The 15521-nt window shown below is 56.5% G+C and overlaps 1 protein-coding gene across 5 annotated transcripts in view; it reads left to right on the top strand.

The window, feature by feature from the left end:
* Zmiz1 (zinc finger MIZ-type containing 1) overlaps positions 1–15044 on the top strand; it is a 149542-nt gene extending 134498 nt beyond the window's left edge. For 3 of the 5 annotated variants that reach the window (XM_010617796.1, XM_010617794.1, XM_010617795.2), the window contains 12 exons: positions 408–485; positions 972–1146; positions 1429–1570; positions 2396–2606; positions 3439–3544; positions 3926–4086; positions 5381–5448; positions 5696–5764; positions 6075–6319; positions 7379–7545; positions 10208–10477; positions 11886–15044. In XM_010617796.1, the coding sequence (XP_010616098.1) occupies positions 408–485; positions 972–1146; positions 1429–1570; positions 2396–2606; positions 3439–3544; positions 3926–4086; positions 5381–5448; positions 5696–5764; positions 6075–6319; positions 7379–7545; positions 10208–10477; positions 11886–11993 (1800 nt within the window). In that variant the 3' untranslated portion in view covers positions 11994–15044. The remainder of the gene's footprint in view (positions 1–407; positions 486–971; positions 1147–1428; positions 1571–2395; positions 2607–3438; positions 3545–3925; positions 4087–5380; positions 5449–5695; positions 5765–6074; positions 6320–7378; positions 7546–10207; positions 10478–11885) is intronic. The other 2 variants (XM_033766478.1, XM_010617797.1) reach the window with 2 other exon arrangements.
* Positions 15045–15521: the final 477 nt, after the last annotated feature.

Below are 15521 nucleotides of genomic sequence, written 5' to 3'. Positions count from 1 at the left end.
TTTTTTTTTTTGGTTATTTGAGGTTTTGTTTTGTTTCGTTTGTTTTTATACCAGGGATTGAACTCAGATCCTTGCACTTTCGAGGCAGGTGGCAGCACCACTGAGCCAAATCCCTGACCCTGGGGTTTTTGTTTTTTTACTTATTTTGGGGGTTTTGATGGTTTTTGGGTACCAGGGATCAAACGCATGGCCTGAGCTTGTGAGGTAGGCACGGTGCCACTGGCCCTCTTTTGCTAAAGTAATAGCCATGGACAGAGACATGCAAAAGGTTGTCCCCAAAGGGTGACCTGCTTGGCCCTTCCACTTCCTACCTTGGCCCTTTATCCAGCGGATCTCGGCATCAGGAGGGAATCAGGCTGCAGGGGCTTCCTGATCCTTTCCTAGCGCCACCTGTCTTGTTTTAACAGCCAGAGCAGTTTAATGGACAGAGCAACACCTTCTCGGGCAGCAGCTACAGCAACTACAGCCAGGGCGGTGTTAACAGGGTATGTCTCTCCCCATGACCTGCCAACAGTCCCACCTCTTTGGATACCCATGGGGGTCCCCAGCTGGGGTGCTCTTCCTGTCTGTCCACTCTGGGGCACAGAGATGCCCCAGCTCGGGGGTGGGGGCATAGAGGACAAGTGTGAGCTGAAGCCTGAGAGAGGAGAGGGCCGTCATGGCCTTCAGCCATGGTGTGAGGAGCCTGCCTGGCTGGGCCCGCCTCCCAGGTGGCTCAGGCAAGTCCCCGCCATCCTGAGCCTCTGTGTCCCTGTCTGTCACATGAGCCTGGAAGTCTGCATCCACCTGACCCTGTGTGGTGCGCCCAGATGGGGATAAGGGTCCTCCCTAGGCCAGCTGGCCTTCCAAGTGGGAGCCAAGGCCTGTAGGAGAGAGCAGTTTTCCCCTGGAGAATGTAGGGTGTACATTCATAGCCATAGCCCCTTCCATCTCTGACCCCATAACCTATTTGTGGTTTCTCTTTCCTCTAGCCTCCCAGGCCGGTTCCTGTGGCCAATTACCCCCACTCACCTGTTCCAGGGAACCCCACACCTCCCATGACCCCTGGGAGCAGCATCCCCCCCTACCTGTCCCCCAGTCAAGATGTCAAACCACCCTTCCCGCCTGACATCAAGCCAAATATGAGTGCTCTGCCACCGCCCCCAGGTAGGTGCCCCACCCCGACCCTCCCTCTTCAGCCAGGAGGAGCCTGGGGGCTTGGGAGTTGGGCTAGGTGGGGGAGAGGGGCAGAAAGGGCAGGGGGACCTGAGAGCAGGGAGCCAGAGGCAGAGGAAGGTTGCAAGGCTGGGGCGTGGCCAGGTGGACTTGCAGGAGTCCCTCGTGTGCATGTGCTTCTGGGTCTGTCGGTCCTGCGTCTGTGTTTTCCTGAGCATGCGGCCCAGGGCACTGCAGCCTGCGGCACGTGGCTCATCCATGCCCTGTCCCCAGCCAACCACAATGATGAGCTGAGGCTCACATTCCCCGTGCGGGATGGCGTGGTGCTGGAGCCCTTCCGCCTGGAGCACAACCTGGCCGTCAGCAACCACGTGTTCCACCTGCGGCCCACAGTGCACCAGACACTGATGTGGAGGTGAGCATGGAGGAGGCCCCGGGCGTTGCACTGTTGTGGCCTTGACCTGGTGGTGCAGCATTTGAACGTGACCCTTGGGGCCATAGCCACAGTGTAGGCAGAAGGCTGGCAAGGGCAGTAGGGCCCTGGGATCCTCTCCTGGGCTGGGCCCTGCTCTGATCTTGGAAGCAGGTGGTGTTTTCCCCTTTGACAAACAGAGAAGCTGAGGCTAGACAAGGAATTGGGTTCAGTTTTCTCAGCTGCCAAACTCAGAGCAGAGATGGGGTCCTGGGTCTTCTGGATGCCAACACCAACCCACAGTGTCTCCCTGCTGAGTCCTCTATTCTCAAGCAAGGGTCCCTGACACTCACCTGTGCCTCTAGGGAACTAGAGTCCCCTGCCCACCCAGTGAGTACCCCGAGGGCTAGATTCGCTTTCTTCTCTGGCATAGGCACACCCCATCACAGACACTCTGGAGCCAGCCCCTTGGGGTGCCAGGGAAGGTATTCAGGACATGGGATGCCTAAGCTGGGGGACTTCTGGCACACGGCAGAACTAATCCGGGGCACTGCTGGCCCAGGTGCCTTACCTGGGGTCCCCTGGCCAGGAGAAACTGCTGCCCCCATGGGTCTGGATATGCAGACTCGGCCTCGCAGTGTTCTTTTGTCTCTGGTCTTCATCCTAGGGGAGCAGACTCAACCTGGTAGTAGAGGGGACAGGGGAGGTTGCAACCAGAACCAGGGCTGGAGTAGGGGTGGTAGGGTTTTGAACCCAAGTGTGGGAAGATGAAGCAGAGAAACAAGTGTGGGGGGCTTACAGCTGACTTGAGCCCCACCCTACATCTAGGTCCGACCTGGAGCTGCAATTCAAGTGCTATCACCATGAGGACCGGCAGATGAACACCAACTGGCCAGCCTCGGTGCAGGTCAGCGTCAATGCCACGCCCCTCACCATTGAGCGAGGGGACAACAAGACCTCACACAAGCCGCTGCACCTCAAGCACGTGTGCCAGCCGGGCCGCAACACCATCCAGATCACGGTCACTGCCTGTTGCTGCGTGAGTATGGCAGTCACAGGCAGGACACACACAAGGCCCTCGAGTCAAGGGCTGCTTTACTACTCAGGCCGCAGTCCCCAATAGCCACCCCGTCTTTCATTGGTGGAGCACCGTGTCCTTTAAAGCTGCCGTCCCCTCATTTGCATGTGATTTTCTTTTCTAATCACATTTTCCCCAGACAGGTCATTGCTAAACTCAGAGTTAATTCTCTCCCTTTGTCACCCAGCCCAGTTGTCTTAGAGGAGTGTGTGCACATGTCCCTCCCACTGAGGACTGTGGCCTTGGGCAGTTGATCTTGTCCCTGAAGGTCAGGCACTGGCACACAGGGCTTCCTTGGGAAGATTGTGTGGAAATGAATTGCCCAGCCACTGGAGGGAGAACCCAAGCTAATGCTCTGGTCTTGCCCTTTACAGCATAGGGCCACTGAGGCCACAGTGACAGAAGTCACCGGAACAGGGATGCTCAAGGCTGTGCAGCTCCTGAGTGGAGCCATGTTGGGGGATTGGGGTGCAATCCTGGAAAGCTTCCTGGAGGAGTAGGGGAAGGGCTGAAGATGCAGGGCAGGCACAGTGGTGGGGGAGAATGGGTAGCCTGCTGGGCTCCTGTCCTAGTGCTGAGTGTCCCATAGCCTCATCCACTTTCATCCTGCTGTCCCAGAATGGTGACCTCAGCCCAGGGTCCCCAGCTTCTAGAGTTCCCTCTTGCAGGTCCTGGAGGACCCTCTCCCAGAGACACATCCCTGCCTTGGGGACCATCAGGCCTGGGAGCAGCCTAGGTGGGTGGAGCAGGTGACACAGAAGGCAGGGACAAGCAGTATTGCTGTCTTCCACAGTCGCACCTGTTCGTGCTGCAGCTGGTGCACCGGCCCTCCGTGCGCTCCGTGCTGCAGGGCCTGCTGAAGAAACGCCTCCTGCCCGCAGAGCACTGCATCACGAAAAGTGAGTCATTTGGGTGGTGCATGGGAGCCAGAGGTATCATGGCCCCGGTGCACCACGCCATCGTCCTCCCACCCTGATTTCAGCTTCTATCCTTGCACCCCGAATCCCACCAGGCAATGTCTGTTCCTATTTCCACACCTGCAGAATTGAAAGCAGAAGCTAAGAAGGGGCTTTTTGCTGACCCAGTAAATCAGAGAAGTGCCAGGCTGGGTTTCTGCCAGCTCTGCAGAATCCTCACTTCCTAGCAGAGGCAGGACCTGTTCTGCAGAGCTGTGAGCCCCTGCTCAGCTCCACACTTAGGGGAGGGGAGCCAGGGCTTGCCTAGGAGTATGCACAGTGAGTACCCGGCCCTCCTCACCTGCCTGTGCCCCTGCCCTACAGTCAAGCGGAACTTCAGCAGCGTTGCGGCCTCTTCTGGCAACACGACCCTGAACGGGGAGGATGGCGTGGAGCAGACGGCCATCAAGGTGTCCCTGAAGTGCCCCATCACATTCCGGCGCATCCAGCTGCCTGCTCGAGGCCATGACTGCAAGCATGTCCAGGTGAGGGGTCCTGGACCAGCTCTTTGGAGTCTGTCCACAATGGCAGGGGTGGGACCTGTCTCCAGCCTCCCGGGGTGTGGTCAGCAGCTGATGTCACATCTACTGTCATTTGCCTCTGACTCTCAGGGCTGGGGTCCTTACTCTGGCAGGTGGTAGACACCAGCTAGAAATCCCACCCAGCTCCTAACTGCATTCAGGACCAGAGGGCAGGGCCGCCTCTGCGTGGCATGCTTGCTGTGTCCAGGGCTTTGCCCTGCTCAGGTGCCCAGGACAGGCTGTGGTGCAAGTGACTGTCACAGTGCTGAAAGTCTGTGACAAGGGCTCAGAAAAATATGCACAACCCGTGATGGGTTAGACTTACTACGTGGAGGCTGCTCAAGGAAGGTCTCCCAGGAAGGGTGTGTGAGGAGCCATCGTTGCACACACTGGGGTGTGAGCATGCACAGTGGCCCTCGACTGTCACCCTCAGCCCCTCTGTGGGGCACAGCTGGTCCTGGGCCTCCCCTGCTGAAGGAAGCACTGTGAGCAAAGGGTTTATCTGACACAGATGGATGGCTTTGTACAGATTTTTCCTTGGTGCCTGGGATGGGCAAAGGGGTGGCCATGGTCCATACTGCCAGTGGGCTCAGCAAGAGTTCTGTTGTAGGGCAAAGCAGTGAGAGGCAGCTGGAGAGGGGGCCAGGAAGGCTGCTCAGAGGCTGCAGGCACAGGGTCACGTGGCCCACAGACAGTGGCGTGAGGGATGCTGGGACTCCAGCTGGCTTACTGTGTGAGCAGTGGAGCAGGGCACATAGTCTTTTGTCTCAGTTATATTCTCAATCTCTGGGACCTGACTACCATGACTTAGAGGAAGAGAAGTTTATTTTGGCTCACACTTCACAAGTTTCAGTCCATATTCAGCAGGTTTAAACACAGAAACAACATGGCAGAGAGCATAGTGGAGGAAAAGCTGCTTTCACCGTGGCAACCAGGTAGCAGAGAGAGAAGGGAGGAAGGAGCTGGAGAGGGAGATACCTTAGACCCTTCAGGCCACACCCCCAGGGGCCAGGATCTTCCAACCAGACCTCGCCTCCTAACACAAGTCAGCTATAAGCCTTTATGATTCAGTCACCTTCCAGAAGCCCCACCTAGGAGCTCATGGGGCTTTGTGGGGACATTTTAGATCGAAAGCACCTTTGCTCTGCACTCTACCTGTCTGCTTGCCTGGTGGGGAAATCTTCCCAGGGGTCCCCAAGGTGTGATGAGGCAGTTTCTGACAGTCCTGATCTCACCTGTCTGTCTCTGGCCTCTGCAGTGCTTTGACCTGGAGTCGTACTTGCAGCTGAATTGTGAGAGAGGGACCTGGAGGTGTCCCGTGTGCAAGTGAGTGACGCCACCGCTTGGGGCTTTGCTGCCTGGCCTTCCTCTGGGCCTTAACTTTGTCCACTAGTTACCCTAACATCAAAACAAAGCTGAAGTCCTGGCAGAGGAGCTCTGGCTGCCCTGCTGTGTGGCTGTCACAGAGCTGCCCTCTCTCCGCCTCAGTAGTACCAGCAGCAGGACAGAAGGGTGGGCTGTGCCCCTCTCTCCTCGAATCCAGGACCTAAGGCCAAACCCCTCTTCCTTTCAGTAAAACTGCTCTGCTGGAGGGGCTGGAGGTAGATCAGTACATGTGGGGGATCCTGAACGCCATCCAACAGTAAGTGGGGGCCCTGTGGATAGGAGGGGAGAGGGAAAGGTCGGCTGCCCTCGCCACCTGTCATCACCTACCACTGTACCTCGGCAGTTCTGAGGGCACTGAGCATTCCAGGAGGGACAGGACTATTAGCACAGGTTGGACCCTTCCTGTCCTCTCCCCCAGCAGTGCCCAGTGCTGCCCCTGGGTTTTCCCAGTTGCCAGGCTCTGCCCAGAGCGTGGTGTGATGAGTCAATCCAGGGACCTGGCATGGGCTTCCGTCTCCAGAGCCAGGCACCCCAGAACCTCAACCCTGGCCCTTATGCTCCCCCAGCTCCGAGTTTGAAGAAGTTACCATTGACCCCACGTGCAGCTGGCGGCCGGTCCCCATCAAATCGGATCTGCACATCAAGGACGACCCTGACGGCATCCCCTCCAAGCGGTTCAAGACCATGAGCCCCAGCCAGATGATCATGCCCAACGTCATGGAGATGATCGCAGCCCTGGGCCCTGGCCCATCGCCCTACCCACTCCCACCTCCCCCCGGGGGCACCAACTCCAGTGACTACAGCAGCCAAGGTGGGTGATGGAGGGAGACAGAGGCAGTCCCGAGTCCAGCAGGGCACAGGGTTTCTGTGCCAAGTGATCTTGAGGTCATTTGTCTCTGTATAGTATTCCTTAAGTTTCCCATCAGCAAAGTAACAGATAAAATTCCCTTAAACAAGCTGGGCAAGTGGATGCTTAGACAACTTCGTGAATTAAGCAAGACCCTGTCTCAAAATTTCAAAAAAAAACTTAAATTTTAAAAAGTGCTGAGTGAGAGTGTGTATATTTAGTGCAAAGGTCCTGGGTTCACATCCTCAAGTCTCTAGACCTGGGGCTTCAGATCCTGCTCTACCAGCTGAGATAGCCACTGTTGCTTCGGCTTCATCTGTATTTTTCCGTGACACCTGTTACTGTCCCTGTCCCTCCAGATCTCCCACCCTCCCAGGGCCTGAGTCGGCCTTGCCACCCAGGTCACCTTCTGACTCCTCGCGGTCAGGCCGCGCTTCACTTCTCATTCCGCTTTACTTCGTAGGAAACCCCCCGCCCACACCAAGGGTGTGGCACCTCCCTGCCGGGACCCTATTCTTACGACCCCAAGGGCTCCCACTCGATGAGCAGCCCGGTGACACTAGCACACCTCCCTGGAGTGTCCCAGCGCGTACCCAGACCACAGCGTCCCAACACTGACCCCGAGTCTTGTCATTGCCGTGTGGAAGGAGGGCAGTGGCCGGAGAGGCTGGACCACTGTTCCCTGTCTGGGTCCTTTTTTGCCCCTGGTGCCACTTTCTCTGTGGACTTAGCGGAAGACCCTGTGGGCCTGAGTCCCCGGTAGGAAACATGACCCTGGGAAAGAACCCAGCAGCTCCTGTCCAGGTGCACGTATGGGCCTCGCTGTGTCCCGCTCTGTAGGAGCTGGCGTCCCCTTTCTGCACGCTGCCTCTCCTTCTCTGCAGTAGCAGAACCTGTACACCAGGACCCCCTGGCCCGTAGTCTCCAGAGAGAAAGGACCTGGCTCTGCCCTTTGATCCTCTGTTCCCTGGGGTGGCCACCTCCCTCTGGGTAACTCTTGTCCCCATCTTGTTTCCTCCTCAGGCAACAACTACCAGGGCCATGGCAACTTCGACTTTCCGCATGGGAACCCCGGCGGGACGTCCATGAATGACTTCATGCACGGGCCTCCCCAGCTCTCCCATCCCCCAGACATGCCCAACACCATGGCCGCCCTCGAGAAGCCTCTCAGTCATCCCATGCAGGAAACTGTGAGTACCGCCTCCTCCCACCGTGTCACCACTGTCCCCTCACTGCCCCCAAAGCCTCCATCAGGGGCTGGCAGGGGCAGAGGACTCCCCCCTCAGGACCTTTCTAATATGGAAACCCAGTTTTCCTGTGCTGCAAAGGGGAAGGCTTAAGAAATGGGTCTGGGCTCAGAAGTGAGTAAGTGGTCTGGTGTGGTCTGTGAGCGTCCGTGAACTTGGTTGTTTTATTCAGGACTTTGGATTGTCCAGAAATGGAGAGAGCGTCAGGCTCCTCCACACACACCCACACACACACACACCCGCCATCATGCTATACTCCACTACTCCCCTCACTCACACACTCCTACATTAGTGCACAGGATTCCGGCCACACAGGGCTTTACCTAGCAGCAGTGGCCACAGCTGGCTGTCTTCTGAGTCCCTATTAGCACAGGTTGGACCCTTCCTGTCTATTTAGCAGATGTTTTCTGAGCCGTGCCCTAGGTTCATTTGTGCCAGGTGTGAGCAAGACAGAGGGCCTGTGCTCACAGACACTGGCTCTGAAGAGGGTGAGGGTGGAGGGAGAAGAGTTAAGAGTGTGGGGAAAACTGAGGCCCCACAGCTGAACTAGCTCTTCTTTCGGAGGCCTCGGTCATTCTGCTCTCTACGCTTTCTCCCCTGGGCAGGGGCAGTTCCTGAAGACCATGCCAGCCAGAGAGAGGGACAGGGTCTCCCCAGGGCCTGGCAGTGCCTCAAGAGCCCTGAGTGGGAAGGATCACTTCAGCTCCCACACCTTCTGTTGCATGGCAGGAAAGAAAGGTGCACCTGGCTTGTGCTGCTCTCCCTCATTCTTAGTAAGGGCAATGTTAACTCGGCCCCATAGGGTTTCCACCTACTGGGACTTGGGGCTTCTCCCTCAGCCCTGCTCCTGGGACCCTGGCACTGCACACCCAGAAAACACATGCATAAACACATCCCAAGCCCTCATGGACCTTAACCCCAGAAGGTGGCAGTGGGAAGGTCATCTCCTTCCACTTCCTTGCCAGGCTTTTTCTTGTTTTCTGGCCGCACTGCTGCCAGGGACCTGGGCCTGTGGGTTGATGCTCCCCACTGTGCCCCATCCTTCCTCTCCGTAGAAGGCAGCCAGACCCAGAAGTGCAGCTCTGCTGGGTGGGGTGGGGCAGTCAGAGTCAAGCACACAGTTGGGAGGGGTCCCCATGCATACAGGTCTGGCCAGGAGACTCCAGCCAGGGGCTCAGTGATGACCTGCCCCCTCCAAGCCCTGAGATGTTCCCACCTGTACCGGGGTTGAGGGCTGTGTCCTAAGACCAGGGGCCGTCTGTCCTGACCAGGGCACTGTAAGGCATCTGCTGGGCTGGGAAGAGTTTTCAAAGATAGGAGCAGGAGCTGACAGCCAGGTGGCCCACTTCCTTCCCCAGCCTCCTCCAGTGTCTTTCGCCACACAGTTCTCTTGTCCCAACCCCATAGCTGTGTGACCTCCCTGATTACTGAGACCAGGGCTGGAAGCACACTGTACTGTCAGTGTCACATTGGAGGAGGAGAAGAAGCTACCTCCCACAGAGGGCCTGGGGAGCCACTTGTAGCAGAAAGGAAGAGGAGCTGGGGTGGCATGGCTGCCGGGCTCACAAAAGAGGAACTTGGAAATGTTTTCTGTGCGGCCAGATGGTGGGGAAGGGATGAGGGGACCAGAAGCCTGGCAGAGGCAGCCGGGGCTGGGGCCCCTTCAGGCTGCTCCTGAGTGAGTGAGGGTTTGTGGATGTCACCTGCAGAAACTGTCAGGGAGAGCTCACTGGGAACAGCAGCCGGACACAGGGCATACTCACATGTCCCCGGCCTTCACTGTCTGCCCACGGCTGCACATTGTCTAGTTGGTTTCCTACAGGCATCGGACACCACCAGCCCCACCAGGGCACCCCCTTGTGCCCCGTCAGGAGGAAGGGCCACTGTGAGCTGAGATGGCCTGGTCACCCAGTTCCTGCCTCATTCTGCCCCTTTGACATCAGCCAAGTTCCCTCCTAGGCGGCCAGCCAGGGTGAATGGTCTCAGTGCCCAGCCTCACCCCCTGCCCAGGGCCACTTGGGGGCACAGTCCCAGTCCCGAGCTGCATGCCTGCCCTGTGCTGTGTGTCTGCATCTGCTCTGTGCTGCCCTGGCCCTGGAGGACCTACAACATGCTGCCGGCAGCACCCCCCGCCTCGCCGAGCCCCGGACGTGCCCATTTGGCTTCTCCATCCTGCCCTCGCTGTTGTTTGTTGTGGTGACGGTGTCGGGATGGGGAGCAGAGGGCCTCAGAAGAGCCCATCTCCAAGCCCTTCCGGCTCCGCATGGCCTGGGCGGCCTGAGCTCCGCCTCCCTCTCCATAACCTCCCTGATCAGCAGTTTTGGGGAGGATAGATTCTGTTTTTCTGCCCCCTCCAAAAAGGAGGCAGGTGTGTGGCACACGTGTGTAATCCCAGCCTCGGGAGGCTGAGGAAGGATCAGTTCAAGACCAGCCTAAATACATAGATCCTGTCTCAAAAAAAGTGACAACCACCATTCAGCTAAAGGGGCAGCTTTGTTTTGGGGTTCATGATCTCCCCGGTTTGTTGGTTTTCATTTTCTCCAGGCATCTCGTCGCTGTGCCTTGTCACCTCACCTCTCTTCTCTCCTGCTCTCTCCTCCTCCAGATGCCCCACGCTGGCAGTTCTGACCAGCCCCATCCCTCCATACAACAAGGTTTGCACGTACCACACCCCAGCAGCCAGTCAGGGCCTCCATTACATCACAGTGGGGCTCCTCCTCCTCCTCCTCCTCCTCCTTCCCAGCCTCCCCGGCAGCCACCACAGGCCGCTCCCAGCAACCATCCACACAGTGACCTGACCTTTAACCCCTCCTCAGCCTTAGAGGGTCAGGCCGGAGCGCAGGGAGCATCCGACATGCCGGAGCCTTCGCTGGATGTAAGTTGGGGTCACACTGTGTGCCTTGGCCTGGGGCCAGGCCTGGCACCAGGACCTGCCCGAGAGAAGGGGGGGTGTTGAGGGCACGACGCCCTGGTGGGGAAGCTGGGTGGGTAATGGGTGGGCCCTCGCCAGCCTCGCCCCCCCAGCCCCAGCAGCAGGAGGGCCCCTGTCCACAGGCCCCTTGGCTACAGTCCTGATCCCAGCCCTGCTCCTTCTACCCAGGCCCTGGCAGCGTCCTTCGGGGCTCTGAAGGCAGCCTGGAGGGTCCCTTTCCTCTTTCCCAGCCTCGTCCTCCCCTGCCCCATGTTGAGCTTGCTGTCTCTGTGTCTGCCCCTCTCAGGCCCTAGGCCAGGGCAGCACTGGGCAAGACAGGGCCCCTCTGTCTGTCTTGCCAGTCTTGTCTGTCTGCAGTGTTTTGTCCACTTGTTGTCCATTCCCTGCTTCTGCTTGCTCCATTGCTCCCCTAAAGCGGCTCCTGTGTGGGGTGACGGGGCAGGGTGGCGCAGTGGGATTGGCTTCAAGTCACAGTCTGGGTGGGAACACCTGAGGCTCAGGAGTCTCCTACCTTATGGCCTGACTGGTCAGGAAGGTGAGGGGTACAGAAAGAGCGGTTGGAGCTGGGCAGCTGGACGAGGCTGGCTCGGAGGGGACAGGACACCACTAGGGGCTAGATTCTGCCACTCGTGTCCTTCCCCTCCTGGCCCTCCTCTGTCAGGAGTGCTCCAGACCATGCCAGTAGGAAGCTTTTAGATGCAGAGAGAGACCCCCTTGCTCCATGGACATAAAGACTCCAAGGAAGTCACAGGAAAGGATAAGGGGCAGTGGGCCAGCCACAGGCTCACCAAGGAGCTCTGGGGAGAGGTCCAGGGATGGCCACTGAGTGTCCCCCTGGCCACCTCACAGCCCCAGTCCTCGCACTCCCACGGGACACCATGTGGCCTCTGCTGTGTGACCCACAGTTGTTCATGGCAGGTCTGAGAAGGCAAAGGAACACTCTTAGCTGGGCTTGGTGGTGCACACCTGCAGTCCCAGTATGCTGGGAGGCAGAGGCAGGAGGACTGAAAGTTGAGACCCAGCCTGAGTGACTTAGCACAAGACCCTGTCTTAGAATTTTTTAATGGGCCTGGGATATCACTCAGTGCAAAGGCCCTGGGTCCAATTTCTAGCACCAAATAAATAAATAAATGCAAATGCAGGCCCCCACTCGGTTCTACACTGGTGGGTTGAAGGTAAAGTGCCTCTGTCCCAGGCTTTGTATGGGGCTGTCCCCAACAAGGCAAGGTGGGCCAGGGCCCGGGAGACAGGTGGCAGAAAAGGGCACAGCCTGCAGGACTCTTGCATGCCCCGCCCCTCTACTCCCCCCTGCAGCAACCCCTCATGAAGACTCCCACCTTCTTTTTTGCAGCTCCTGCCAGAACTCACCAATCCTGATGAGCTCCTCTCCTACCTGGATCCCCCTGACCTTCCGAGCAATAGCAATGACGACCTCCTATCTCTCTTTGAGAACAACTGAAAGTCCCCTATCATCGGGGTCATCCCCCCTACTCTGCCTCCTGCCCTGTCTGCCCCTCACACCTGCCCCCTGGGAGCCCGCGCCTCAGGCCACCCCTTGCTGGGACCACAGGCTGGGTGTGGCTGGGGAAGGTTGTGTGGGGCCGCAGCCAGCGCTCCCCTGAACACCCTGGGCCAGGGCTCATGGCCAGAGCAGGCCCTGAAGACGACCTGCTGAGGGGGCACAGCCCAGTGAGAGGTAGCGACCTTTTGGTGCCCCCAAGGTTCTTCCATTTTCTAAACTGCAGCCCTGCTCCCTGCTTCCTGGCCCAGAGCCTCCTTCAAGTGACTAGAGCCTGAGAGGGCCCCCTGAGACTCGCGGGACCCAATCTCCGAGGAGCAGTGATGAGACTGGCTGCCCACCACCGCCCACCACAGAAAAGCACAAACCCCTGGGAAGGAAAGTGAAATCTCTGAGCCAAGGGCTGTGGCTCTGGCCCCCAACCTCTTAAGCCAGGAGATACCCTGTGAACGCTCCCTCAGAAGGCCCAGAGGACACAGTTCTGTATCTGAGGGAGGGGCTGCCATTCCTGCTGGGGACTGGTGGGAAGGGAGGTCAGGGTCCCTGGAGCCAGGATAGCGCATCGAGGGACTCTGCCTCAGGAAACCCAGAGCAGGGCCCAGCATTGAGAGGCAGACAGAGTGTGTGTGTGCATCCAGACATTCCCAGTACCTTGGGCTGGGGAATGTCATCAGCCAGCGTCACGTAGGAGCCACTCACAACTTCACCCCAAGCCACTCACTGTTTGGTTCAAGCTGCGGTCGACAGCTCTGGAGGACAGGAACGTTGCACTTGGGCAGCAAGCAGACACTTTCCCTCCATGCGTTGTTCCCCACCACCCACCTGCCTCTGCAAGACTATATCATGGGATATCCGCTCCCCTCCGTATCCTCTGTCCTGCCAGGAGGCTGCAGTGCAGCAGAAAGGCAGGGTCAGCACAGGACATGTGGCCTTGGTGGCAGAAGGAGCTCGGCACCCCCACATCTCTCCAGCCTCCCTGTCTGTCCATCTGCGCTCACTGCTGCATGTGCCAGAATGTTCCTGTGGCCACCCATGGTGTCCCTGTGGCACGCTAAGCTCACTTTAGAAGAGTAGCCTCTGGTCTTCCTCTACTGCTTAACTCCATCCACTGGGGACCCTGGGGTGCTGCTCTGTGTCCTCTGAGCCTTGCAGCCCTGTGGTGATGCTGGGTTGTCCAATCACTTGGGTCCCACCTGTAAGTTTTTTGCACCCTTCTCTGCTGCTGCCACCCAGGGTACTCCTGCCCTGCCATCCACTGTCAGTGTCCTCGGTCACTGTCACTCTCCTGTCTCCCTCTGTAGGGTGGGTGGTCCCCGGCATTTTTCTGTGGATCAGACCAAGAGAGGTGGCCCCAGCTGTTGACATGCAGTCACCATACCAAGCTGCACAAGGTTTTCTGTAGGGAAGCTGCCATCAGCCCGCCCCTTCTCTTCCTTTGTCCCTGTTGTTGTCGAGGTTTTTTCAAACGGTGTGTTGTTCAGTATGCAAATCACTTATTTTAAGAATCGCTTTTGTAAATATCTTTGTGAATATTTTAGTATTGTCTTTGATAATATTTGACATTTTCATGACCTGGTTATAGCCTTTGCTGGTGTTTTTAAAATACCTTGACTCAACAACAAAAACCGAGTCCTTTTTTAAAAAAACAAAAACAAAACAAAAAAGCAACCAGGGCTATTTGTACAGATAAGGGACAAACAGAATGAGTGGCTTCATTGGAAGTTGGAAGACCAGGCAACCCACTGTTGAGAGCCATCCCCAAGTCAGCTGGTGGGGACAAAGTAGCTGGTGACTGTCCCTGCCCAGTGCCTGTGGCCTGGCAGGTGTCCACACTATTTCTGACCACCTGGAATGTTCAGCTGTAGACAAACTGACAAATGCCTTCTTAGCAGCTCCTGCTTCCTGCCGTGAGACTGCCCCTTTCTGGGGACCTGGGGTCCCTGCTGGGTCTTGTCACAGTGTACCCAGATCCTCTTCCCAGACCTATCTTCAGCTTTCTAGTGCAGAGGTTCTAGCTGCTCCCAGCAGTCTGGACTCCAGGCATCTCGCTGCCATCCCTGGGCTGGCACCTAAGGCCTGGGTTCCCTCTCAAGCAAGCCTCCACCAGCAAGCTCAGTACAGAGCCTTCCTTCCGGCCAGCTCTGATCCGTGGTGCCTGCAGCCCTTGCTCTGGGGACCAGAGTGACAGGTGCTCAGCCAGGGTGTAAGGGACAGGCAGCAACCCCTGGGGGCTAAGTGGTCCCTGAGCAGGTGCAGATCAAGGCAGCCCTGTGGGCAGAGGCAGGCCTGAGCTCTGGAAAGATCCTTCCCTGATGTTTTCAGACAATGACTTGCAGCCATAAGTGACCTCCGCAAAAACGAGGCCTCAGCAAGCCACCTTCCCATGACAAGCATCAGCCCACCCATGGCACGATTCTGCCACCAATCCACAAGATGGACCGGGAGCCAGCGGGCGGGCAGAAGGGCCTGGAACAGGCAATCACCCCCATCTCCTTGGTTTGAAGCTTTACCATGTTCCCTGTAGCCATTTTATTTTTAAAGAAACTTCTAATACTTTCTCTCTGAAGGAAGCCCTAACCCCCAGAGAGCTACAAGTCTGCTCCCAACAGGCCTCGGGCCTGACCGGTCCAGACAGGGCAAGTGAGCAGCGGTGACTCAAGGGACGTGTGTACATATGTAAATGAAAAATAGACCTGTCAACAGATGCATTCATTTCTCTCGGAATGTGTATTGTTTTTATTTTACAAAACGAAACAAAAAAAAAATGGCTTGGAACTCCATCTTAACGTGGAAAAACTAGATCCTGTTTGTTAGCGTTTGTGAGTTCTCCACCTCCCGTCTCACTCATGTAATATACTCTGACCTGTGTGGAAAGGCAGTTCTGTTTTTATTTTACCTACATGTACTATTTAGCTTCAGTGTACTTAGTCCTGCCACCTGTGTATTTTTAGGGTGCTATGGAAATAATGAAGAGAAACGGGGATTTCAGAAGACAATTGTAACCAAATTCATACTTTGTATAATTTTTGATATCATGATCACAGGTGATTCACACGTACCCACATCCACACACCCACCAGTGCAGCCTGAAGTGACTCCCACAAACTGTCATCGTCTTTGTACATCATATGTACAATGCAAAAATCATTTCATATACTTAAACTGCGCAGAAAACTAATTGTGATTTCTAGTCTTGCAAAGCTGTATGTAGTTAGATGATGTGACAACCTCTAATATTTATCTAATAAATATGTATTCAGATGAAACCTGTATATTAGGTGTTCATGTGGTTATTTTGTATTTAAAGATCAAATTATTTGACTATTGCTAGACCTTTCTATACTCTGTTGTAACACTGAGGTATCTCATTTGCCCATGTTAATTTTTTTCTAAATAAATTGACAAAAATGAAGGTTTTGGTGAATTAGCAATTTTGTGGCTGTGAAGGAATGGTCTGGGTGTTTTCTG

Source organism: Fukomys damarensis, unplaced genomic scaffold (assembly GCF_012274545.1).
Source record: "Fukomys damarensis isolate Sample0158 unplaced genomic scaffold, DMR_v1.0_HiC HiC_scaffold_20, whole genome shotgun sequence".
In the NCBI taxonomy this organism is placed as follows: Eukaryota; Metazoa; Chordata; class Mammalia; order Rodentia; family Bathyergidae; genus Fukomys; species Fukomys damarensis.
The sequence above is the reverse complement of the archived record's forward strand: the minus strand, read 5'-3'. Positions and strand labels throughout refer to the sequence as shown.